General features: G+C 43.6%; 1 protein-coding gene across 8 annotated transcripts in view; it reads left to right on the top strand.

The window, feature by feature from the left end:
• The window catches only part of MSRB3 (methionine sulfoxide reductase B3), an 83,109-nt gene extending 59,381 nt beyond the window's left edge, over positions 1-23,728 (top strand). For 7 of the 8 annotated variants that reach the window (XM_027456286.3, XM_027456279.3, XM_072034508.1 and 4 more), the window contains 2 exons: positions 16,480-16,577; positions 20,981-23,728. In XM_027456286.3, coding sequence (XP_027312087.1) covers positions 16,480-16,577; positions 20,981-21,145 — 263 coding nt within the window. In that variant the 3' untranslated portion in view covers positions 21,146-23,728. The remainder of the gene's footprint in view (positions 1-16,479; positions 16,578-20,980) is intronic. The other variant, XM_038172952.2, reaches the window with a different exon arrangement.
• The last annotated feature ends 1,339 nt before the right edge of the window (positions 23,729-25,067 follow it).

The following is a 25,067-nucleotide window of genomic DNA, read 5'->3' on the forward strand; positions in this document are numbered from 1 at the left end:
CCCATTTAATTGGATACTTAATTGATGTGATCCACAGGTTGGTTTCCTAGATCATGCTATCAGCTGGCTGTGATGGCCTTTCTTTTTTTGGGATGCCCTGGCACAATGTGGCTGAACCCATTTGTGACCCCTGGGAACGCCAGCAATGGGGACAATCAGTCACTGCACACAGAGCTCACTACAAGGTGATCCCTGTGGTTCAGATCTTCCTAGAAAATTATTCCTAATTTTGCAAGGCTTTTAGACAACATTTCTTAGGGTGCAGACTCAAAACTATTTTACTTAAGAGTAACAGCATGAAATGTTACAGCTCATGATGGCAGTACTGGACACAAGTACAGAGGTTGAACATTGAAAATTTTGCTACTGAAGCTGCTTTGAATACAACAGAGCAGAAATCCTTCTTCCCCCATCCCGTTCTCCCCCCACCAAAAATAGACCAAATCAATAGGGTGGGTTCTGTGCAAATGAAACACCCTCATGGTTCATGTCAAAACATACAAATGTTTTAATCTGGTTGAAGGTGGGGCTCTGAAACTGATGTCAGATATGGCCAGGGCTGAAAATTTGCAGGTCATTAAGCTGTTGCAAGGGAGGGAAGTACATCGTAAGGTCCATTTTGGAATGCGGGTCTGAGGTCCCCAGGTCCTCCGGTTCTTGCTCCAAAGCCAGAAGCTGCAGGGCGTGTTTGGGCTTTCCGTGAGATGCTTTATGGACTGTTGCTTGTGGCATGGGAACCAAGTCATTTTTCAGAAACTGATTGTGCTCTTGGCTCCGTTCTTTTCCTGCGGAGACTTGGACTGTATTTCACCTCTTTAGTTGTTTTATAGGGAGGAATCCTATTGAGAACACCTGGAGTGATACAATTACAGCACAAGCATTTAAAACATTTGGTATGCCTCAGCTTTCTGGGGAGCTGAGAAGGGGGTGAGGGCACCAAGTGTGTTGTGTGATTGCAAACCTTTTGGGGTACTAGGTGCTGCTTAAATTCCAGTGGAGGTTTGAGCCTAGAACAGACCCTTTTAGCCAGCTGAAGGCAGAACTTTTCTGTTGAGCCTAAGAGCACTCCACACTGAGAATGTGCGCTGTTTGGGTTGAAAACAGATATAACATGTGAAGGATAGAGGAGGGAATGCCCAGCAACTCGTGCTTTCCATTCCTTCCCCATCCCTGCAACCTCCATGGTTGCCATGCTGCTAAATTTGCTTTGCCTGCTCAGAACTTAAGCAAAGAGACATTGTACTTGTGTAGGGTTACGTAGCATTTGAATAAGGTCCACGTTGGTTGAATGGAGTGGGATCAATATTGGGGTAGCTTGGCATCAAAGATCAGATTTTGTTGTATCAAGACAAGGTTGGGAACTGGCATACTGTAGCTTTTCTTGAGCAACACTTTTTTTTTTTTTTTTTTTTTTTTTTTTTTTTTTTTAAGCAGTTGAGTCCCTTTTGTGGAAAGTGCTTTCTCTGCTCCCAGCTCTCTGAAGGAAGAATTATCCCAGATAATAAATAAATAAATTCTGAATTTGCATACTTTGCCTTTTGTAATGCTGCAGTAGAGGAGATCTTTGGTGCTGAACACGGAGGTTTGCCTTATTCAGGTTGCAGTGTTTCTGTCAGTCAGGGACATCACAGTAAGTCAGCACGCAGTCAGCACGCAGACCTATGACTGTTCTCCTTCCTGCATGTAGACCTGAAAGGCAAAGAAAGCTTAGACAGTGGGAGTGTGCCTTGTCTTATGCCACAGGCTGAGAAGCAAACCAGTCTGGGGGGGTCACATAATTCACAGAGCATATGGCCAATCCCTGCCTCACAGTCAGGGTCACCAAAGAGCAGCCTGAGGGGCCAAAAATGATGACCAAGTGATTTTATAGCTACATTGGGGTCATTTCTAGACCATTCCTCTCTCACAATCTCTGGGAGCTTACTTCTCAGGTGAAGAGAAAGCTTTCAAAAGTGGCAAGGAGGTGTCCTAGCTAGAGCTCTCACTGGTAGGAGAAACATCTTGGTTCATGTGTGAGCCCCGAAACTTGGGCAGAACACAGCACTGAGCTTGGCACTGTAGTGCTTTAGCATCACCCCTAAGGCAAGGTTTAACGAGGCTGCTGAGTCAATTCAACACCTTGCTGACACAGGCACTGCATTTCTGTTTCTCTTCCTCTCCTTGCCCTGTATGCTTTTACCTTGCATTGCCTCCAGTGGTCGTTTGGTCTCTCAGTTAACTGATTCAGCCTGCTAGCCCAGAAAAAAAAAAAAATAATTATATATATATAAGCAAAGAGCCAGTGAGTGGTCAGGCAGCAGTGGGACTGATGCATCTGCAGGTGGGGGCAGGAGAAGGGCAGGAAGCCCTTGGATTGTTTTGGCTGTCATAAATCTCCACTGAACTAAATCTCTGAACAGCTCCATCCAAAATCTAACCTAATCAATGCTATAGTCTTGTGACTTCACACTCCCAAGCAAAGACAGCTCCAAGAGAAAGCCCAGAAACCCACCTTGCTACCTTTTTGAGTGAAAAGGAAGAGAAAAATTTCCTGTAGTGTAAGGAAAAACTAACAAAAAGGAGAAAGTGTAAAGGTGGAAAATGAAAAGTTGGACACACAGGGTGTGAAAAACATTAAATTGAATTAAAATCGAATCAAAATCCTGACCTGCTGCTACTTTTCAGCTTAGCTGGTCTTGCTCACCATCAGCTGGCATGGGCTGTGTTTCTGCTGGCTAAGCTCTGTGTGTTACCCATCCCTCTTCCAGCCAGGCCTCTGCTTCCCCGCTCTCTCCATCCAAGGGCTCTCTCAGCAGAAGTCTTGGTGGTAAGCAACCAAATAAGCAGTTGCATCTATGAGCTGTGAAGCAACTTTGCTTCAGTAAGCTCAGAATAACCTGCAAACTTGTTCAGCAGTATTTATGCCAGGTTTCAGACGAGTTTACTTTTGAAGTGAATATTAAAGTGAAATGATGTACCATGCTGTCTCTGAATGCAGAGTGTTATTTTACACCTTGTTAGGGCTATTTTTTTCTACTTATACACAGTTGGACAAGTAGAAGACTGATAGGATGAACAAAAGAGGTGTTCCTTCCCTGAACGTGCCAAATCCTTTCTGTAAATGTGGCATTAAAAAAAAAAAAAGACACCAAACCACATAGCAGGAAAACCTGCACTGCAGCAGTTTGCACAAGCCCGTACATCTCTTTATTTTATGTGTCAGGCCCTCCTGCTCCTGGATATTATCATGTGTCTATGTGCTGCTATACTCCGATTTCCTCTAGAAATATGCAAAATAGCATCATTGTAGTTGGATTTTTTTCTGCTTTTGAAAAATTGACGTCTTTATAAATATTGAAAATAACTTGATCCCGTTACTTAGCAAAGCTTTTATTAATATCCTGTCAGTAACAGCACTTCTGCTTTGTTTTGGGCCCCACTGGCCCTAGCACAAGCTTATGCAACAATCATAATCCTGGGGAAGGCGTCCTGAGCATGGGTCTGAGATGCCCTGCGGGAATGAAGTGTCAAGGGGAGGAAACCTCTCCTTACTGATGGCCCCACACATACTGCTGACCCCGTGTCCAGAAGATTTAAGAGTATTGCCATAACCGATAGTATCAAGATTCCTTTTTTAGGGGTACCATACAGCGAGTGGTTCAAGTGATATCTCCCATCATTGCCTGTATTACATCTCTGGCATAAGCTAAGCGTGAGCAAACCAGCACAGGAGAGGAGCCATCAAGTGTGAGCTGTGCTCGGCACAAATGTGCGCAGCTTTCACGTCAGCATCAATGCTGGTGGAGTTTTAGTGATGCTCTATTTTCACCTAATAATGGCAGTGCTTTTGTATACCCCTCTTGTTTTTTCTGTAGAGGCAGATTTGCTGCGCTACCCCTTTGCTACCCCTTTATACCCTGTTTTTCTTGCCTGCAAGAGGAAGATGTAGCTGCTGATACAGGCTTGTAAAAGGCTTGAGGGTAGCAGAGGGAATTAAACATTCTTCTTCCAGCTGCTGCTGTTCACAACACTTTTGACAGTTAAAATACATCACACATTCTCTTGTCTGTTTAATATAAACAATTAGTATTTTAAGTGGAGTCCAGAATCAACCCCAAATAGGAGGATCTAGACAGGCAGTTCAGATAGGAAACTAAGCAGTGTCCTAAATTTATGTAAAAGTAGTTTGCAGGCAGTTCAGCCTGTGCCTAACATACTGTCTACTGCAGCACATTAAGCCATGAAAGCTGACAGACCAGTGGTTTGTCTTGTTGGAAAGAAGATTTCATTTTTCACCTGAAAATTATTTTTTGCACAATATTGTGTCTGAAATTTTTAGTATGAAATATAAAATGAAGGAAAAAAAATAAAAAAATTAAAGTATTTCAGTTCCAGCATAATGAATTAGTTTGTATAATGAAACATTTTAATTAACTCAAGATGAGTTTTGGAGGAAAACTTGTTTAAAGGCTTTTTTTTCCCATTCTAGAATGAAGACATTCAAAAACAAACAAACAAACAAAAAAATTGAAAGAAGCAAAAATTTCTGGCTTCTCTATGGGTTTACTTCCTTCAAGCTGATGTAAATCTGAAGTAACAGAAGGGCTTTAATGCAACAATAATTTTAATTTAGAAGCAACATTGTGAGAATAGTAACAATCAGCATGGTTTTAAGAATTCTGATATGCTCAGTGCAAAGTGCAAATTGCTAATATTTATTTCCAAAATGAGTGTATTTGTAACAGAAAGGTTATAAATTGAAAAAGCTGTTCTCTCCTTAAAAACAGCTTCCAGGATGCCTGAAGATGCATAGGTAAAACTTTGGTTTTGAGTCTAGACTCTGCCTGGTTCCCTGACAGAGAGGGGGTAGCGTTCAGTTTAATATTACTTTACACAGCTGGTCCTGAAATTATCTGCACCTAAAGGCAAGGCCCTCGTGGATGTGAGGATCTTTCTGGAAACTAGTGAGAATTTTTCCATGTAAACAGCTAAGTATGTGCCCTGATACAAAACCAGACCTGATCTAGCGGTATCATTTAGGACTGAACCCTCTAGCCACTAGCATGGGTGAAATACCTGCTTGGAAGCATTTAGCCTCATTTCTGCTTGCCATGGAAGAAGCTGCATTTTGGGTTATAACCTTAACATCCAGGGCTTCTTTCTTCCCTGTATTCCTTTGCAATGATTAGTGGGCTTGATTGCACTGGGGCCGGTAGGGTCTACAATAGTGCAAATAATGAATCAGAAATAAATGACTTCCCAGCTTTGCAAAAGGAAGACAGGCAATTTGTTTATTTTAAATTGAGACTTCATCTAAAACGAAATAGTCCCCTCAGACCCGCTCGGCAGCTTCTGCAGCTGTCAGCTTGCTTTGCACCTTTAAAGAAAAAAAGGAGCAGGGCACAGGGAGTGAAAACGAAAACAGATTCAGGTTGTTCAATTTCCTGTTTGTTTAAATTTGTCCGTCACGACATGCAGATTCATCAAACTGCCTTCCCGGTGACTACTTCATTAGATTAGTTTTGTTAGGTATTCAGAGGGATTTTTATCTTCTGACTCATAAAATTCTTGTATTCCCCTAAGAATTTCCTGTGTCTGACTGGAATTTTATGTCTTTGTAGTTTTAGTTGGACTCCTTGAAGAAGTTGCTTTCTAAACGACTCTGCTTTTGAGGTCTCCAAATAGTGTCTGAGGAGCCAGCTCAGAGACTGATTCCTGCTTTTCAAGAAAACTGATCCATGCCAGCACTTTACCTCATAAAATTTTAATCAGAGATTTTCTTAGCCTTTTTAAACTCTTCCTCTCCTGACAGTATTTCCCCCGGCTGCCCATGCCCTTTCCAGGTGTCCACTTAAGGATATTTTTGTCCAATTCTGAAAATGCACCCCAGTGGCTCAGTGTTAGAGTGTAGCTTGCAAGCCTGTCCCATCAGGTTTTCATCACTCACTTGCTATAAAGCAGAGAGCTAAGGTTACGAGTATATTGGACCATTTAGCAGTTGATGAGAAATGCCTTTGTATATCCCTTCCCTGTCTTTTTTTAGTCCTTTCTAAAGAGGGTGAAAGCCAGGTTAGGCTGGAATTCCAGAGCCCTGGTGTGTTCTTTTTTTGAAAGGTTCAGTGAGTTGAAGATGATGCTTTTTGACAAGTGAGTTCCAGAAATTTATAGAGTGATTGGAGCGCACACTAGCCTGCTTACACAAGAGCTTCGTCCGTGTTTGTTTCCCTCTGTGAGTAAAATGATGGTGTTTAGCTGCCGTTTGTTATCAGAGCTCACTGGCACTTCAAACAAGAGGGGCTGAGGTGGGAACCCACATGAGGCTTGACTGTGAGTTCAGATTTATTTGGCAAGGTGAAAGATGCAAGGAATCCCTGCCACTTTGGGCTGTGGGTATAGCAGCACAGGACTGGAAATGGAAAAAAAGGAGCTCTTGCTCCTGTTGGAGCCTCTCCTGCCATGGTAATTCTTGGTATAATGCAGACCACAGAGGTCCAGGTGCCTGGTGAGCAGTGCAGTCCCCTCGTTCGTCTGCTGGTTGGCAGAGACTCGTAACAGGACAGTCATTGTGCAACAAGGCGGTGAGGGGCCTGGCCCCAAATTTTGAACAGTCAGTACCTCCAAATAATTATTCTGGCATTTCTTAGTAAATGCAGGGTCTGTGCTTCAGGGGGAAAAATCTGTTATGGCTGACAGGTTATTGTATTCTTCGCTCTGAGACCCCAAATAAGCAGTTAATGACTCTGTAAGATTACAAAGATTTGAAGAACAGGAAAGGGACAAACTCAGCGTCGTGCAGTCATCAGCTATACGCTGTATAGGAGCGTACCCAAATAGGAGTAACAAGGAGGGGCGCCAGACGGCAAATGACACCGTTCCTGAAAGTTTGGTTTAAAAAGCAGAAAGAAAAAAAAAAAAAGGTCAAGTTCTATTGTTCTATTTTTTGCAGTCTTTCCCTCCCCGCTCCTCTCCCAAGCTGTGGCGAGTGCCTGTAAGCTGAGCTGCCGGGCAGGTTTCCAAGCAGCCTGCCGTGCCTGCGGGCCGGGTTTGGGAGCTCTGCTTGCAGGGAGCAGCAGCAGGTGGAGACAAGAACACGGCAATCAGCCGGCCCCTGCCGCCGCCGGCCCCGTCTCACCGCCAGGCGGACCCCGACGGGCCCCGACGGGCTCCATCCAGCCTCCATCCAGCCTCCATCCAGCCTCCCCGGAGCCTTCCCAGCGGGTCGAGGCCTCTTCCCGGCCCGAAGCCCCTGTCCCTGCCCGAGACCCTCGGTGGAGGAGATGCCGAGAGCAGAGCCTCGGGCGGAGGTTGCGGCTCGCCGCAGTTCCTCTGCTCCGCACCCGGGGTCTGGAGTTGGTGGGATATTTTTGCGTGGTCCTGTCTGACCTTTGGCACAAGCCTTGCTGAGACGGATGGAAATAGGGGGAGCGGCAGGGACGTCTTCGCCGGCTGTTGCACATCATCTTTTTCCTCAAAAAAAAAAAATAAAAAATGATGGGCTGTGCGCGTTTCCTTTCCGCTCCTTCCTCTCTCCCTTTCCGGGATAACAGCGTATATCTCATTGCAGCTGAAACAAAGCTCTTGTCCTCTTTACTTTTGGACACATGAGGCTGGTCTTCTTTAGAGCTAATCCAGGTGTGGCTGAGGTTATTTTTTTGTGTGCCCTCTAGGAACAGGAGCTCCTTATTTCCCTCATATCACGAGCTTGTTGAGTTGGCACACAGGGCACAAATGTGTGTAGTGAAACAAGGCAGGCACTGACACCACAAATCAGCTGATGCTGATTTAACACGGATACTTTGAGATTTCTCTCATGCAAGGTTTTTCTGGGCAAAACTTGATTGCAAGCATACCATTTGACCTGAAAGGAACAAATGCTTATGGGCAAGCCTGTGTCATTTTTAAGCCTGACAAATGGTAACAGGGAGACTGTGGAACAGATTTGGATCAGCAGAGGCTCAATAGCCTGTAGACGATAACTCTTAGCTCCAGTGTTTTCACCTGGGAGATAGCCACTTGTGCTGTTTAAAGGGTCCAAGCATCAGATATGCCTGACAGCTGAGCTGTGTTATCAGACGTGCTGTGTGAGGCCAGTGGTCCTAACACACGCCATAAGATCTGGCCCCATATAACCTGGAGCTGTACTGGGCATCCCGAGCACGGGTACCCTGTGCTGGTCTGTGTGTGAGCCGTGGGTGGGTCTGAGCTGGGGCTTCTGCTCCACCTGAGTTGTGGGAGAGAGAAAGATGAGCCCAAGGAGGCAGAAATTCGGAGTGCCTCTCGTTATTACAGAAGAGAGCATCCCAAAAGTGTCCAGTGGCTGATGATGTATATTACAGGACAGCTAGCCTACTGCTGTGGGAGGCACTATAAAATGGTGATGCCTGGGAGAAATTCTCCTGTGTTTTCATTGAGATATTTGAATGCATCTACTCAAAGACTGCCTTCCCACTCCTCGCTTCTTGCCTCTCCCCAATCTCCTCCTGCACACTGGCCCATTTCCTTTTTGCTGATTCTCTCTAAATCTTCTCCTATTTCTTCTTTTGCTTGTTGCACCAGATTTCTTTTCCAAGCCAATTGTTCCTTTTTAGGTATATCTTTACTTAGAATAGCGTAAGAGAAAACAAGACCCTGAAGTGAGCTGGATGTTTATAAACTGATATTATTTGTTTGTAAAAACATGTAGTGAGTATAATTGACTTCCACTGTGACGGTTTGTGCTGTACCTAATTACAAGTGCTCTTAGCTTAGGTTGGAAATGACTTCCATATCTTGAGCGGTTTGTGTGCAGCGCATTTGTTTTACTTCATTTCTTTATTTGAGCCAAAAATATTGTAGAAGGTTAATCTGGAAGAAAAAAGAAGATCAAGGATGCAGCATGGAGAGACCTGTGCGGAGCTGGAGCAGCGTGAGAGTGCTGGTCGGTCCTCAGGTGGTTCCTCAGTGCAGGAACACTGGGTTTCCCACAGCAGAGTGTTAAAGAGAGCAGCTCCTCATGACATCTTTTTTAAAGCAGTTTGCCAGGCTGTTCCTTTCCTCGGACTGTGTCACCGGCCACATAGAATGACTGTGAAAAGTTTTCCTTTGAAATCTTTCTTGAAAGAAAATACAGGGTTTAGCAGAAAGGGCATGCTTTGCTTTAGAAACCATAACAGAAAGCAAAACAGAAGGTGAACATTATAATCTGAAATATGAACTTTTCCATTTCAATAGTTTCGGTTTTCAGAAGTTTTCAAAGTACAGCTGAAGTTTTCCACAGAGAACTTAAAAGAAAAAGGGTGTGTGGGGGTGTGCATGCACATGTATATTGTTTTTGTCAGGCTTTTCTGTGAAGAAAGGTCTTTATTTTCTAGTCAACATTATTGCCTACCTCCTTTTGTTTGCATAAGAGGTTGTTAAAAAGATTTAAACCTCCCTCCAAACCAACACTAACTCCAAACAATCTAACCCCACAAATCATTCCTTTCTCCTTCTTTTGGGATTTTCTCTGCTGCTTGTTGCTGTTGCATCCTTTCGCACAAGACCGTGCAGCATTCAAGCGTGTGTTGAACAGACCAAGCCCTAGGCAGAGGGCATGGTAAAAGTACCCCGGGTACTGGGTGCAAGGTGGCACTTGTAGCTGAGGAGTCTCTGCAGGGAGCAGCTCCTGTGCTCCTGAGGTGAAGGAAGGCTTTGTGGTCAGGTTCCTCGCGGCGTTTGGTGTGCCTGCAGCTCATGAGGAGATGTTCCTGCACTGGGACAAAACCCCTGTCCTGGAAATACATCTGTTTTAAGGACTACGTTGATAAGTTGTAATATTGGACAAAGAGGAGGGTTTTGTTCTTCACTGCATCATGGTGGCATCAGAAGGAGCCCTACCCCACTTTTTTTGTCCCATGACTAGATTCCCTTGCAGGAGACGCAGCGGTTTGTGGCTCCACTTCCACCCTGCAGTTGTTACTCAGCTTTGTGTGTCTTGAGCAGACCTTGCCATCTGCTAGCTGCCCCCATCTTGGCCCAAATCCTGACAAAAGATTTCCTTTATGGCCAAGAATATGCTGTCCTTCCTTAGTTATTTGTGACCAAGTTCCCTTACCAAGACATTTCATTCAATATCTAAAGTAAGCAGAAAAAAAGGGGGCCTTTGTCTTTTTTGTTTGTTTGTTTGTTTTTAATCAGTGCAGTAACACTTCCCCTTGTTTCGGAACTTTACAACTGCAGTGAGAGTCTGTTTGTCCAGCTGTAATGAGAAGGGCATTTGTCTGCTATAGCACTCACTGACATGGGCATGTTGCTCAGCAGAAGGAATAGAACTCCAAAAAGAAGAAAACACAAGCTGCTTTTTTTTTTTTTTTTTTTTTTTTGAGTTAAAAACAATTTTCTGTCAGAATTCCATCTCTGTAGTTGTAGTTTTAATATATAACTGAGTCCTGGCTGTTCTTTACAAACTTTGTTTCCCAGACATGCATAATAATGTGATAGGAAAATATTTCGACAGGTCTAAAACAAATTGTGGATGTTCATCACTAGAAACACCCCCCATGACAAATTTTTCAAATATGTACTTCATCTGCGACTGCTGCTTGTTTCAGTGCCGGATGCTGGTTATTACAGGGCTGCATTTACTGGGGCTTTCTTTTCCCCTTTCTTTGTGAATATACTGCATTAGTATTCAGATTTTTGTCAAATAACTTCCACTTGAAGTTTTGCCATCTCCACTATTATTGTAGTTTACTCATCCTGCATGAAAACTTCTGTTATTTCAGTGAATTCTGAAGATAACTCATAAGTATACAGATTGCAAGATACTCCTCAATACATACATTTGTTTTACCAATACTGGTTTTGGAAGGAAAATAAAAACATTTATTGGAAGTTGAATGTTTTGGACTGAGGTTACTAGGTCAACAGTAAATTCTGAAAAGTATTTGAGACATTTCTTACTGGCATTTTAAAATTATAGCTTAAGGTTACACCGCTTCACATGATTCTGTTTGGTTCCTTTGATGCTGAAGATCTACAACTGACTTATGTGTAAGATATATTTTTAAAAACATTAGCCGTGATTTAAAGTAACAAGAGACACTGTTCAGATGAGGGGAGAAAACCATCCTTTGGGAGGAAGTGAGTTAGGTTCAGTAGTTTTGTTGAACCTGAACCAAGAAAGAAACCATTAGTAACTCAATCTTTGTAAGAAGACTTGAGGAAGATCCCAGCTCCTGCCTACCTGTTGATTTTAACAGCAGCCCAGATGCTGGAGATGTCAAAAGTGTTTTAGAGGAAGTCTCTAAAACAGCCAGTTTGTATTTAGCAGTATTGTAAAGCACAGTGAAAGGACTAAGGAAGCAGTTATGGCAATAGCTGTATCGTGATACAGTTATTAATTGCTGAAGTGAACAGGCCCCATGCTTTCATTGCTCAAGAGACTTCAGGGTCACTCTCGTTCTGAAAAAATCAGATGTCAAAGGAAATTCTCAATGTTAAGTGTCAGATCTCTCTTAACAATCACTTTAAACAAATATAACCTTCTCCCACTAACGAAGAAATAAATCTGGATTGCATATGCTGTTTCACAGAATGTTGTTTTGATGCTCGGAGTGCCGTCATGGATGAAAACAAACACCACCTTTATTTATGGTTTCCACTTTTTTCTTTCCCAAGTGAGAAACATAAAGAAACACAGACCCACAAAACAAACAGATTATGATTATCTGATAAAAGCTGTTGCTAGGAATTCAACTGTTTTATAAAATTCCCTTTGCACAGCATTCTGTTTACCTGTTGTGGCAGCCCAACTTTTCTATTAGAGACAGTGGGTTAGAGAGGCCCCTTTTCCTTATTTTTGTTTCCAAAATTAAGCTGCTTTTTGTCTTTGGCTGCTTCCCTACCTAGCTACCACTGCAGTGCTCCACATGTTCTGCTGAAAACCAGTACCATGTCATCTGTCTTAAGCCTAGAGGGTGCTGGAAAGGACCAGTTGTTTTCTTTCCAGTGAATTACATATCTCATGTCCAGCCATTTGCTGGTGAACATGAATGTTTCCATGCCTGAGTCTGTTTCTAGCTACAGTTGGACCTCCACTGAAAGTAGTGCTACCTGATGGTAAAATATTTGTAAGTAAGAATATTTGTTATGCATTCATCATCGTGGAGATATTATGAAAAATAACCCAACAGGTTAGGCAAAAACTGCCCTGCATTTGCACAGGCATCGTACATAACAGGAATATGTCACTTTGGACTTCCACATTAAACTTGTATGTGAGAAGTTACAGCTGTGGATGCCTGTGTCTTTCAGATTCGGTTTCAATAAACCTGTGAGAAAGAAGAAAGCGAAGGCCCTTCAGCTTTACAGCAGTTTCAAAGCAGAAGCTTTATTACCTTTTTTAATCCTATATGCTTCATGTTTTTACACAGACATAGCTTTCTCAGTGAAGATAAATGATGAACCTCTACCTTAAAAAGCCTTTGGGTTTTCATTAATCCACATTAGGTTAAAAGGGAATCAGAATTCTAAAAATACAGCACATCAGAGAAACAAGGTATTTTTCAGGTCAAGGTCCTCTTTTCCATCTGGTGTCATTTGGTAGTTCTAACATCTTCCATCTCCCCCTACTTCTCCATCTGTAAATAACTCACTGAAGTAAATGCTTGGAATAATTACGGCAAAGAATGATAAAATGCAGGTTGAACTTAGTCTCTTTGGGTTCCAAAATGAAAAACATAACTACAGACATCACAGTTATTAAAAGACTCTGGAGGTCTCCAGTCGGCAGGTGTATGAAATGGGAATAATGTCAGAGCATTCGATGTTTGGGGATTGCAATTGTGCTGTTCAAAAAAAAATGTCAAAAGGAATATTAGTTCACAAGAGGGGGAAAAATGGCCTAGCAGGGCTGATTTTCAAAAGCAGCCTGCCGATTTGCTTCTGCAAATAATTATAGGCTCATATTTTAACAGTTAGATGTCTAACTGCTTGCATCCATTTATTAGGAAGTTGGAGGTCTAAGTACAACAAAATGTGTGCGAAATTGGTAGGATGATTGAGATGCTTCTAAAATTGATCAATCATTCAACAGCTGGACTGTTCCAAATGTTTACAGGAACAAAACGTCTTTTTTGCGTGAGGTCAGCATTGTCCCAGGAAACAGTCCTGGAGTAGCCCATAGGATAAAGGTGCCTTAGAATTTCCTGTGTTAACATGGGTGAGATGACCTTCTCCCGCTGGGACTTCGTTTCTCTACCAGGAGTACACAAAAGAGGCTGGATGGTAGGCACACCGCTTGCTGTATCTTTCTTACTCAGGCACTGCCCCACTTTCAGCATTTCGGTTGCAGAAGGAGATGCACGTGGTATGTGTGATGCCCCACAGCACGAGATCCCTTCTGTTATTCCTGCAGGATGGAGTGGAAAAGATCTGTCAGTGATGTTCGGTTTCCACCATGGCTTTCATTTTGGTGCTTTTCAGAAGAAAATGTCATTCCTTTGTTTTAGATCTAGGACAGGATACCTGCTTTTGATCTGAATAACTCTTCACCTGCATGTCTGTCTTATTATCAAAGCAGATATTGGCCCTTAGGACATAGTGGTCTGATTCACATATAAAGGGTCACTAGAGTGAGCACAAACACAACAGGCTCTTATTTTGTATTGCCCCAACCCGTGGAGGTTTGGGTCTAAGCACTAGCACTTTTAAGGGCCTTCTCCAGAGCTCAGTCTGTACAGCACCAGGGGTCACTCTTCCTTCCAGTAGGAGCAGAAGAGCTCCTAAATGGTCTTCTTCCCCCCAGTCCTAGTTCACCGTGGAAACATGCCCTGCCAGATAGCTTCAAAGGCAGGCCAAAGCATTAGAGCACAGCCAACAGCAATCTAAAATGCAGAATGGATCAGCCATTTTGCGGCCTTAGGGCAAGGAGGAACAGGCTCTCAGAAGGAAAGGAGTGGCTGAGCAGCAGCACTGAGAGGCGAGAAAAGTAGCCAGGGGCTTGTAAAGTGGGGACACTGCTGGGTCATCCACCGCTTAGGAAGAAAGAAAGATTGTATGAAGAACCCACAGGGGTCTAGTTGGTTTTCCAACATCACTGGGAGTTGCCTAATGTGCAGGCGAGCAGACTGCTTCTACAGCTTGTTCCTGGCAGCTCTTAAAGCAGAGAAAAGGGCCAGAGAAGGCTTAGCAAACTATCAAATGGGTTTTCCACTTTAGCTCTGAAGAGGGGAAATGAGACAGCAGAGGGGGATTGGTTTTCCTGCTGATTCTGGCTCATCAGCACAAGGAGCAGTTCACTTGTCCCCCCCTCAGGGCTGACTGACGGTGTCCTGCACAGTGCCCTTCAGGAGCTTCTCTGTTTTAGGTTTGATCGGATTTCACTCAACCCTCATGGAGTTGTTGGTTGGGCACAGCAATGCTGGGGCCTGGTCCGTGATGGTACTCCAGAGGAGATGGCATAGCTGAGAGCTGGAAGTTTGCCCTGTGGAGGCACAGGCTGTTTCCTAGCCCCTATCTTGGGGAACATGTGGCAGTGGTGGAGCTTCTGAAACATGTGCATGTGTAGAAGGAAGCTGAAGTCACTCCAGTTGGGTACAAAGGCTACTTTAGGAGGAGCTTGACTGTTTATATAGGTTTCAGATGACTTCACTTTTTAAAAGCGCATGGAATGCATCCAAAGCAAATAATATTTTTTTCTTCTGTGTTGAATGGGAAGACCAAAAGGAAAAGTCTGGAGAAAGGAGGATAGATGGTCTTTCTTTAATGTCAAAGCTGACATAAACACATCTCCTCCAAACCCTTCTCACAAGATAATTTTCTCAGCAAGACACAGATTGCTTCAATCTCTGTGCAGCAGCCTTTGAAGCTTCCCCCTTATTGCTATTACGGAGGAGGGAGGGTTGCCTCCGAGAATTGCTGCAGCACTGCAGTGTTCCTCCTCCAAACGCTTTCACACGGTGAGATAGCTGGTTGCTCCAAGCAGGTCCCTCTTTGGAAATCCTCTGCCGTCACACAAACGGAGAAGTAGATATGCCTGGTTAGCAAGATATTTAAATTGCAATAACTAAAGTGCTTCATCAAAAATGTCTGACCAGCTCTTTGTAAGGCCTTTATTAGACCGAGGCCCAGCTGAGATGATGAATGATGTTGGAGATGTGCCACCAATTAGGAGACATCAATTTTTCTGTCAACGGGATAACCTCTTCTGCAAAACTTGTCATATGTTTATTCCTTTTCTGTTTGTGAAGGTATTTGTTTGGCAGCGATATTTTGCACGAGGGGAAGAACTTATAATATTATTTTTTTTTGTTTGTCATTTCTGCACTGTTTTGAGTTCCTGTCTTGTGGGATATTTTCCCCATTCAGACCTCTTCCACTTCAATCCATCTGCTGTCTCTTACATTTGCAGTATTTTGGGGGAAGGAAATGACTCTGCTTCTGCAGTGAGTTTTGGAGGGGGAAACACTTGTGATGCCAGCAGGTTCCTTGGAAGCACAGGACTTGGGACCTGCCATGCATTCAGGTTGCAGGCTTAGGAATGCTGCTATTTGTGTGCAGAGGTTCCCAAAATGGAGAAAATTGCACTTCTGAGCACCTCTTAAACGTTTATGTCTGCTATGCTTGCATCCTAATAAGTGTTCTTTGCCATTTAATGGCTTACGATACAAATGAAGACATATGCTATTTTTTATTCCAGTTTACACACTTTCCTTACCCGCATTCAGAAAACTTGATGGCTTCCACACCTCCTTTTACTGAATAGGAACTTTTACTCCTGTTACTTATGGAAAGCTGTGTACATCCTTTACTCATCTGCATGCAGTGATTCACAGCTGCTGCTGTGTTTGTTATAGCTTATTGCAAGTCATTTTATGAAATCATCTGTAGCAAATGCTTAGCAGATATTAGGGGAACAAACAAGGAAGTTCTCTCTGCGTGGGCATGTCTGTAATACACAGAGAGCAAGAGTTATCTGTGCATGTTGCAATATTTGGCAGGAGACTGGCCGAGAGGGACAGATATCTGGTGGGATTTTGGATGGGCACTGGTAGATGTTGACACGACCTTAAAGCCTATCAGGTTCTTATGTGGGAACCCAGCTTCAGGAAACAGAGCCTATGATGAGAGTTTTTTTTGAGGGGTGGCTGAAAAGTTCCAGCTGTGTAATGGGTATCTACTGTGGTAGCTGCTTTGTGCTGGTGTTGTGGAGAGGGGGATACCTGGCAAGGAAGAGCTGAAGGGCAGAAGGTGATAGGTGGCCATTGGTGGCTGAGAGGTGGCAGAGGTGTGCAGGAGTCTCTGTTGAGATGGAAGATGGGCAGCTGCTGGCAGCTCAGTAAAGGACTTTGTATTTGGGGGAAAATGTTCCAACATACCTACATGATTTATGATCCAAAATGTCCATTTCAGTTATTTCTGACTCTGGAGCTCTGGAGTGAAATAAACATTTTTCAAAGTGTGTTTCTGTCTCTGCTTTTTACAGTGCCATCTGCCACAAAGACACCCTCTTTTCTTACTTATCTTGTTCCTCTTTTCCAGGTTGGCCTTCCTTCTATGATGTGATCAGCCCCGATGCAATTACTCTCACTGATGATTTCTCCTATGGGATGCATCGGATTGAAATATCCTGCAGTCGGGTTAGTTTATAGCACACAAAGACCGTTCTGATGGCAAAGGCTGCAAAAATCATTACAGAGCGCTGTACTTCCCTCAGATTTGCAAACCTTTCAGTTCCATTAAATAGCAATCATTGTAAGAGAGCACAATGGGTCCTAGGTATAACAGCTGGGTGGAACGAGCCAAAGGCACAAAGGGCTCGTTGGAATGCGCGTCCTTGTCTCGGGTGAGATTTAACAGAGCAGATGTAAATGGCCGGGCTCGGCGCTGAGTCTACAGAAATTGTCTTCCTGAAGAGGGTCCCTTCAAAGGAACTCCTGCGCCTGGCTGACCGGCTGCACATGTGAGCAGCTGAGATGGGAGCTGGAAGCAGCAGAGCGCCTGCCTGTGTGCCGATTCCATCACTGTGCATTACCACGCAGCGGTGCTAACTCGTTCCCAGCACTCATTCCCAGCTCAGTCTTCACAGCTGCCTCAAACAATCCTGTCTGCCGTACTAATGAAGTCAGTAGTCATTCAAATCACGCCCAAATTTTCCGTTATCTGTCTCATTCGACTTCCTCCCACCCTTTGTGCTGCCTTCCTCTCCACAAAGGGTATGGCGTGGTCATTACCTGGCAGAGGGAGAAGCTGCTGCTCTGGCATTCGGCAGATGTACCCAGCAGCTTGCAGCCCTCTAGCTCCACATGCTCACATTCCTCTGAGAGGAGCAGTAGCTTCATCTGGGCCGTGAGAATCTGCTCTTCTCTTCCCAGACAGTGGTGGGATAACTGATTTTGGCTCTGATGCTACGCATCTTACTTGCCAATCAGTCCTCGTATATAAATGCTTAGAGTGAGTCAAGAAGCTTCCTGAAAAGAAGCAGCAGCATCTTTATGGAGAATTCACTAACTGCAGTCTAGGCAGAGGGTCTGGCCCAGTACAGCATGTCTGCTAATGTCTTGTGTACTACATCATTCTGTAGTTTTTACATTTATGATATTCTTGAAGAGAATGAAGATCCATTTAACAATTTTTTGGAACATCAGTTTCCCTAAATTCCCACGGGCTAGGAACCTCTTGCTTCACCAGTAATTACTGGAATAACACAAAATGTAACCCACTTCCTTCACCCTTGCTTAGCAGGGCTGAACAGTGCTGAAACAAGTGTGCTACCAGCCTGCTGAGCCTGTATCTGCTGATGCCCTCCAAGAGACGGCCACAGCTCCTCGGCTCACCAGAGCGAACCCAAGGCAGCCTGTGGTCAGGACAAGGAATCTGGGAGTGCCATTTACCTGTTGCCAAACAAAATAGCACTAGCAGACCTGAGACCCGTAGCATTAGCAGCAGGCACATACAGACACCATAAACTTGGAGCAAAACCAAAAAGTGAATTTACAGCATTAAGAAAAGAATACAACCAGAGTTGCTATATAATCCATTGGCAACTTCCGAGCAGTTACGCTGGCTTCCTGGTGCAATAACCCCACAGATGATCGAGTCACACAGGAAAATAGCTCGAGGAGTGGTGAACATCTTTGCAGCCACCGCTCAGCACGGTTAATACCACCACATTGTGTATCCATAACAAAACCATTTCCTCCTTTCCTCGGAGCCCTAGGACTGTGAATTGCACAATCGAAACTCACAGTTTTACTGCAGCTTGGAAATGCACGGGGATTGATATGGCAGGCATTAGTAAAACTGGAGGGAAGTACCCTCTCCTGCACCCAAAGCCTTATTAATCTTTTGCAGATGAAAAAGTAGCTGCCTTTTCTTTAAAAGTCCTCCCACCAGTCTGGGAGACTAAAAAACCTCACTTTTAATCTTCTGCATTATAGAAAATAAACAATGGGGGAAAACTGCCATAATATAAAGAAAAGACATCTATGGGCTTATCCTAGAAATTGCTTTTACATGTTTTTGGAAACACATTACCCGGGATGTATTTAAAAGGTAAAATGGTTAGTGGCAGGTGGAAGTTAATTGCTAATGCATTTGAGGAATAATGTAAAAATGGTTGCATCTCTCTCTCTTTTTTCTCTTTCCTGCTCAAGAATTCCTTCCCCTGAGGTCTCCCTAAGTATTATTTATACCTGTAAAAGCCAATAAAACTCTGTAGTTGGAGAAGTATTGCTTGCACACCGATAGCTCTGAATAGGTTGTAGGAACTGTCTGCAAGCTAATTTCTGCACCTCCCTGCAGCCTATTAGAACCAGGAGGCTTGAGATCCAAGCATACTGACAGTTAGCAGTGACCCCCCTTTTCCTGCTCCTAAACACATATTTCAGATGCTTTACTCTAACCATTTAACCACCCCAGTGCATTCTGCCCAAGATATTTATATATAAAGCTGTGACGCACGATTGTTTCTTTTGGGGAGGCTTTACAGACGTGTATGTACGTCCTAGAAAAATGGTCAGCACCTACTCTGTGTGGGGAGGACGGTAAAAATCAATTCATCCTTTGTACTCTCAGCCGAGAACCAGTGTTCTTATGGTGTGATACAGAGGGCTGAATTACGTTCCTTTTCAGGGCAGATGAGTTATAGAGTCCTCTACAGGGAGAATCGCCACATAAATTTTTGGTGAGGGGTAATCTCAAAAGGTAACAAATTTTGCAGTAATCCAATCCTGGTGTGATCCTGCCATCACAAGAAGGTGTAATGAGACTACCTCGAGTTCTAGCACAGCTTTTCAAGTTCTGTGAGGAAAGCCTTTTTGATAGATTGTCTTCGTAGTCTATATGTTTGTGAGCATATTACTCCTGCAGACTGTTTCTCTCTACGGTTTCTCTTGTTCTGTTTCTGTCCAATGGAGAGGGAATGATTTATCTTTGGGTAAATGTTAATCTGGAAAAGATCTGTTTAACACTTCTGGCCAGGAGGTTTTGAAGCATTCTTAGTTGAGATGATTTAATTAGGATGCTGAGCATTTAGAAAAATGCTCTCTCTGGGACACTAAGTTTCTTCGGATTTTTTTTTCAAGGTATGGAAAAGCTTTAATCAGGTGAAGTGCCCCATTGTGAGAAACTCCACTCTGAGAAATGCCTCAGGTTTTCTGCCAAAACTGCCCAAAAAAGGGCCTCCAGTATAAAGGAAAATGAAATAAGAGGTGGCATATGGAGGAAAGGGTTGTAAAACAGTGATCTTTCAAGAACAACAGGCTTTGTCTTCTGCACTTCCCATGCAACTTTCCTTTGCCTTTTCCCATTTGCCTTGTTTTGTCTTCCTTCCTTGCAAAGCCGAGCAGCTGCTTCTTAACCCAGAGTCATCTGTGCCCTTTCCCATCGCCCTGGGGAGCTCATCCTGCTGATGCCATGGTCTAGAAGTGTTCCCCAGTGTGCTTCTGGGGTCCTGGCTGGCTGCCCAAGCTGTGCCAGCAGCTCGTCTCTGGGAGCTGGGAGCCTGCCCTGGGATGTGGTTGTGGCAGCTTTAGCTGCCATTAAGCCCAAAGAGCTCCTGTCCCTCCCTGCTGGTGTGAGAGCCTCCTGTAGACTTTGAATCTGTTGAGAGAGCATAGTCCGAAGCCAAGACCTTACCTGCGTCTGCAGACATCCCTCTTGCTGCCTTGGTGAATTAAAAGCAGGAACAGCAGGGAACATTAGCTGCACATTAACTGCAGGGTAGAGGGTTGCTGTCACTAACTCATTCACCATTCAGAGCAATCAGTATTGCCTCTATGTATTTGGGATGCTATGAATTAATTAAACCTTAAGAATAATTTGCAGTCCTTAATTTTTGCTGTCTGACTGCGAGCCCACTAACAGCGCTGTGATCTCGGTTACACCATGCCAGCTCTCACTGAGATCAGCTATTGACTTGAAAGGCCAAAGCTCTTTAGGAAAGCAGCATGACTTTCCTGTTCAAGATAAATATTTCTCCAGCACAAGGTTTTATTTTTTTATTTCTCACGGCAGGCTGTAAAAATGAACTTGAGGAATTCAAGTGACTAATTATAAGAAGCTCTTATTATCCTGATATGTTGTCAGCCGTAATGTGCAGTGAGAGTAATCCTCATTTCTGCATAAGGACCAACTGGATCAGGTTCTTCAAAGTGTTGTACTCTTCTGCAAAGCAGAGGACTGTGCCTTTCTCTCAGGCAGGAGCAGCAGTGTTTGCTCAGCTACGTGTCCCTGTCCCCTATACGCTGCAGAAAGTAGCGTGGGGTGAGCATTGGGCTCACCCAGCTGAACACGTGCAGTGACACGACGTGAAACATGCAGGAAATTCGGGCTCTAAGTCTTAGGCGCCGGTGATATCTCAGAAGATCATCTTCCCAGATCAGTCTCGTCACTAAATGTGGGTTGTGCATCCCACCCAAAAGGGTGATGTAGGCACCGAAATGTGCTTTCCTGGAAGCAGCTGCTCGGCATTGCTTAACGCCGCTGTGACGCCACCGAGCTGTGCAGAAACCCAGTGATCCTCTATTGTGTTTTGTTCCAGTGCGGGGCTCACCTGGGGCACATTTTTGATGATGGACCTCGTCCAACTGGCAAACGGTACTGCACAAACTCCGCTTCCTTATCCTTCAAACCAGCAGAGAAGAGCAACGCCGGGGAAGGCAGCAGTAGCACCAGTCCTGCCCCGACAGGCAAAGCTGAGCTGTAGGACAGCGCAAGCCCCACGAAAAGCTGCTCTGATCCCACACAACTTACAAGGAATGTTTGCTAAGTTGCCTGCTACCTTATATCCTAAGAATGTGTAAACGTATGAAGGAAGAATTTTGCACCATCCTTTTTCTTCCTCTCCTTTCTGGAACTGAGGCCTTGCCTGCCAGTGCATTTTACTATATTATTGGGTTGAAAAACGTGTTGACTGACTCCACAGGTTTTCTTTTTTTCTTTCTTTTCTTTCTTTTTTATTTTATTTTTTTTTAATAGATTGCTTTAAGGTACCCTTAACTCAAGAGGCTTTGGCACTATGAGTTACTAGTTTCTCCTTAGTGCTGCATTGCTCTAGGTTTGAACAGTAATCCTTGTGTGGGAGACGGGAATCGTGTTTATCTCCAGCTTATAGGAAACTTCTGGGCATAAGAAATCCTGAATTCCCAGCACATCTACGCTTTGTTCTGACTTGTGAGGCATGCAGCCTTTGGTCATATGTATTCAGCCATCTCCCGGTATCAGCCGCACCCTGCAAAAACTTGTATTTATGGCTGTTCCTTCCCAACTAGAAGAGATGGATCAGATGTAAAGCCCATCCTTTGGCTAATTCCCTGCCAACATTTCAAGGGTGTGGTTGAAAGGGTGTAAACATTGTCTCAGCATCTATTTTTTCCCTTTTGTTTGGTATTTAAATCAAGGTTTTTAACTAGTAAGGCTCACTTATGCAGGCTACTAATGAGCCTTTGTCTTCTTCTGAGGCCTGAAATCTGAATGAAAGCTGAAATCTGCAGGGGGCCATTATATGGGCAAGTGCAGAGATAAACTGGAGAACTGAAGAAGATGCAGATTGACACTGGGCTCTTTATCCCGTCAAGGTTTCAGAAACAGGACAGTTTCTGCTAAAAGGGAGTTTAAGAGTGCAGCAGGAAGAGGGAGACCCTCTGGAAACACAGAGTTTTAAGGTGTAGTTGGCCTGGATGTGTGCTGCCTACAAGGGCAGAGCCTTCATTTTGGGCAACTGCAACGTAGGACATGAGTGAGGGGGTTGGTTTAAGGAAAAAAAAATTGAAAAAAGCCTGCAACAATTATCATGTAGTGAAATTTGCTGTCCCATAAGATGCTTTTCACAGCTGCTTTTAGATTTTGTTGGATAAGTTTGCCTTGAATTGTGCATAATGCTGTTCTTTAAGCTGTTAAGACACAGTATTTGCTGACACCGCTTTGCCTTTAAGTATTGCGAGACTTAATGAATATAGTAGTTACTTTTATTAGCAAACTGCGTAACTAACAGGTTTGAATCTAATTTTATTTCCAGGAGGTGCAAAACAACCACAGAGTTTTATGGAAGCAGGATTGAGGTTTTTATGTCGGTGATAATAAACACATTACCTAAAGTACAAACATCCTTCGATTAAAATATAGCAACTGTAAAAGCATGCAGAATGGCCAGAATCGCCTTTTTTTTTGATGACATAAGAACTGCATGAAAAAAAAGCATACAGTACCTTAACATAGAATAGATGCAAATAATTAAAGATGATAAATATTCAGGGCTGAAGCACTTGGGCTCTGTGGTGGTGAGCACCTACTCGCGTGAGTATTCCCCCAGGTGTCACGCAAGGAATTGCTCATCAGCAGGAGGAGAGGCTGATGCCGACTGACCTTGGCTGCTTCAAGGCAGTTGCATTTCTCCTGGTCCCATTGCTTTTTAGCAATTTCTTGTAGAGGGACTGCTCTTATCCCTCGCTTTTATTTAAAGTAAAGTAGATTTTCTCTACCACATTTTCTGACATAAACGTAAAAAAGGCAGCATCTATAAAAATGTGGTACATAAATGTGGTTTAATTCCAGATTGCTGTTGGATTTAAGTGTTATCAAATTTCAGTATATTTCTGCCTTATGTTAAAGAAATATATTACTTAAACTTCAGTATGCAGTAATGTATGCTGTCCTACAGGAGATTTATTTTTGCAGGATATGGAGTGCAATGAAATGAGTCAATATGGTGAGGTGTATGTGATCTCTGGGAGTTAGACCATTTAACATAGGAAATGCATTGTTCTCTCTTGTGCGCAAACTATAGCATAGCACAGGTCAAGGTAAGACAGATTTCCTTTTATTGCTTTTCGAAGACGCTAGTAAGGGCTGGTATTGAACCCTCCAAATTTCGTTCAGTCTGGTTATGATCAGGACAGAGGAAACTTGGGAGCTTTTTCTGTATCTTTACATTTTGCACTGTCTAGATGCTTATGAAAACTGAATGCAAATTCTGTAGAAATAGGAAACTATATTTTATAATATCTCTATTGTTACTCAGATGTTTAAATAGGATACCTTAAAACATCATGTCACATGTTATTTATATATACTATATATATAAAAAATTGCACATGTTTTTTATATATATATACGTACACGCATATATATCTATCCAAGTATAATTTTAGCCTTCAGTACCTTTTTAATAACTGAAACCTTTCCTTAAAAGAGTTCAATACTTTTAAGAAATCAAATATACATTTTTCAAATCAAATTTGTTTCATATATTTGTTGTACACAAATAGAAAATAAATTTCTTTATAAATAATTCCATTCTCCTTTCTCATTTATTTGTTTTCGTTTGTGGGCTGCTTTTTTTTTTTTTTTTTTTTTTTTTTTTTCCCATCAGGTTTATGTGCCCATAGCTGCAGCATAGGAGCTGCTTTCTCTTGCTTTCCTTTAACTGCAAATATTGGATAGCAGCCTGGATAGCAGCCCTTTATCTCAGGCAGCTTTCTGGTAGGGGCACAGAACCACAGGGTACCAGGTTGCCTCGCATTTACCAGCCTCTGGGAAAATATCACAAGCATCCAGGCCCAGCAGAGAGGGGGAAATGTTTAGAGAAGGGCTCAGCTTTCACCTTAGCAAAAGATTTGGCCGCTTCCGAATGACTCGGTGTGGGGGCTGGCGAGTGGCAGACAAGCTGTAGGAGCCCTGCGGTGCCCGGTCTTGGTCTGCGGCCAAGAAATTTGGCTGGAAATCTGGGTTTTGACAAGGCTCCATCTCTAAGGATGCAGGTTGGGAATGCCCTGTGGGCAGCAGGGTAATGCCGCTCAGTAAATCGAGTCAGCAGCAGGCTTTGAAAGATGGGTGCAAGGGAAGGGAAGAGCTTGCAGGCTCTTTTCAAACCTGCTTCATGGTTATATTTGAGGGGACCTGGGTGTTAATGCAAGATTGATTCACACGCTAATTGGCCTTAAACATTGCAGGGTGTCCTAGGACACACTGCAGATTTATTTTAACAGTTTAATATAATCTTCATTAGTCCAAAAATTAATCCCTTTTAGCCTCTGCCTCTGGCCTGCATTTCCCTTTCAGACCGGTGATGGTTTGATGCTCCTGGACTGATGGCCCAACTGGTACCTGCTGAAATGGGACACACATCTGGGTACCCTGGGTGGCTTTGCTATGCTAAAAATACTCCCTATGTGTATGTGGTTAAAAGTGGGGCCTTACCACAGCAGCTACAGCATACATACCCTGCGTGGGCAGTGATAGACTGCCATCTGGGTTTATACAGCAAGGGCATCACTCCAAGAAGGGAGTGGGAGCTTGTGAAGAACTGTGTTGGCCTCTCATTTGTACTTGCAGGTAAGTGGTGTCCAAACACTTTGTCCTCTCTCATTAAAAGGCAAGGTAAAGCTGAAGCACCCAATTTCAGCCCAGTGCCAGAGGTGGCAATGACCCTTGGGCCTGCCCAACATGCTAGCATGATGCACAAGACATTAGTGCCCTTTAACAGTGCCCAAAGTGGAGCTCTCTGAGCCACTAGTTATGCCCCATTTCGTTTCCTCTCTTCCTCACCCCAAAGAATGGCTTCTTCCCTCAGTTCAATAAGACAACATGCTAAGTCGAGTCTTCTGTCGGAGCGATGCTGAAGGACACAT

The sequence above is a fragment of the Anas platyrhynchos genome, chromosome 1 (genome assembly GCF_047663525.1).
Source record: "Anas platyrhynchos isolate ZD024472 breed Pekin duck chromosome 1, IASCAAS_PekinDuck_T2T, whole genome shotgun sequence".
Classification (NCBI taxonomy): Eukaryota; Metazoa; Chordata; class Aves; order Anseriformes; family Anatidae; genus Anas; species Anas platyrhynchos.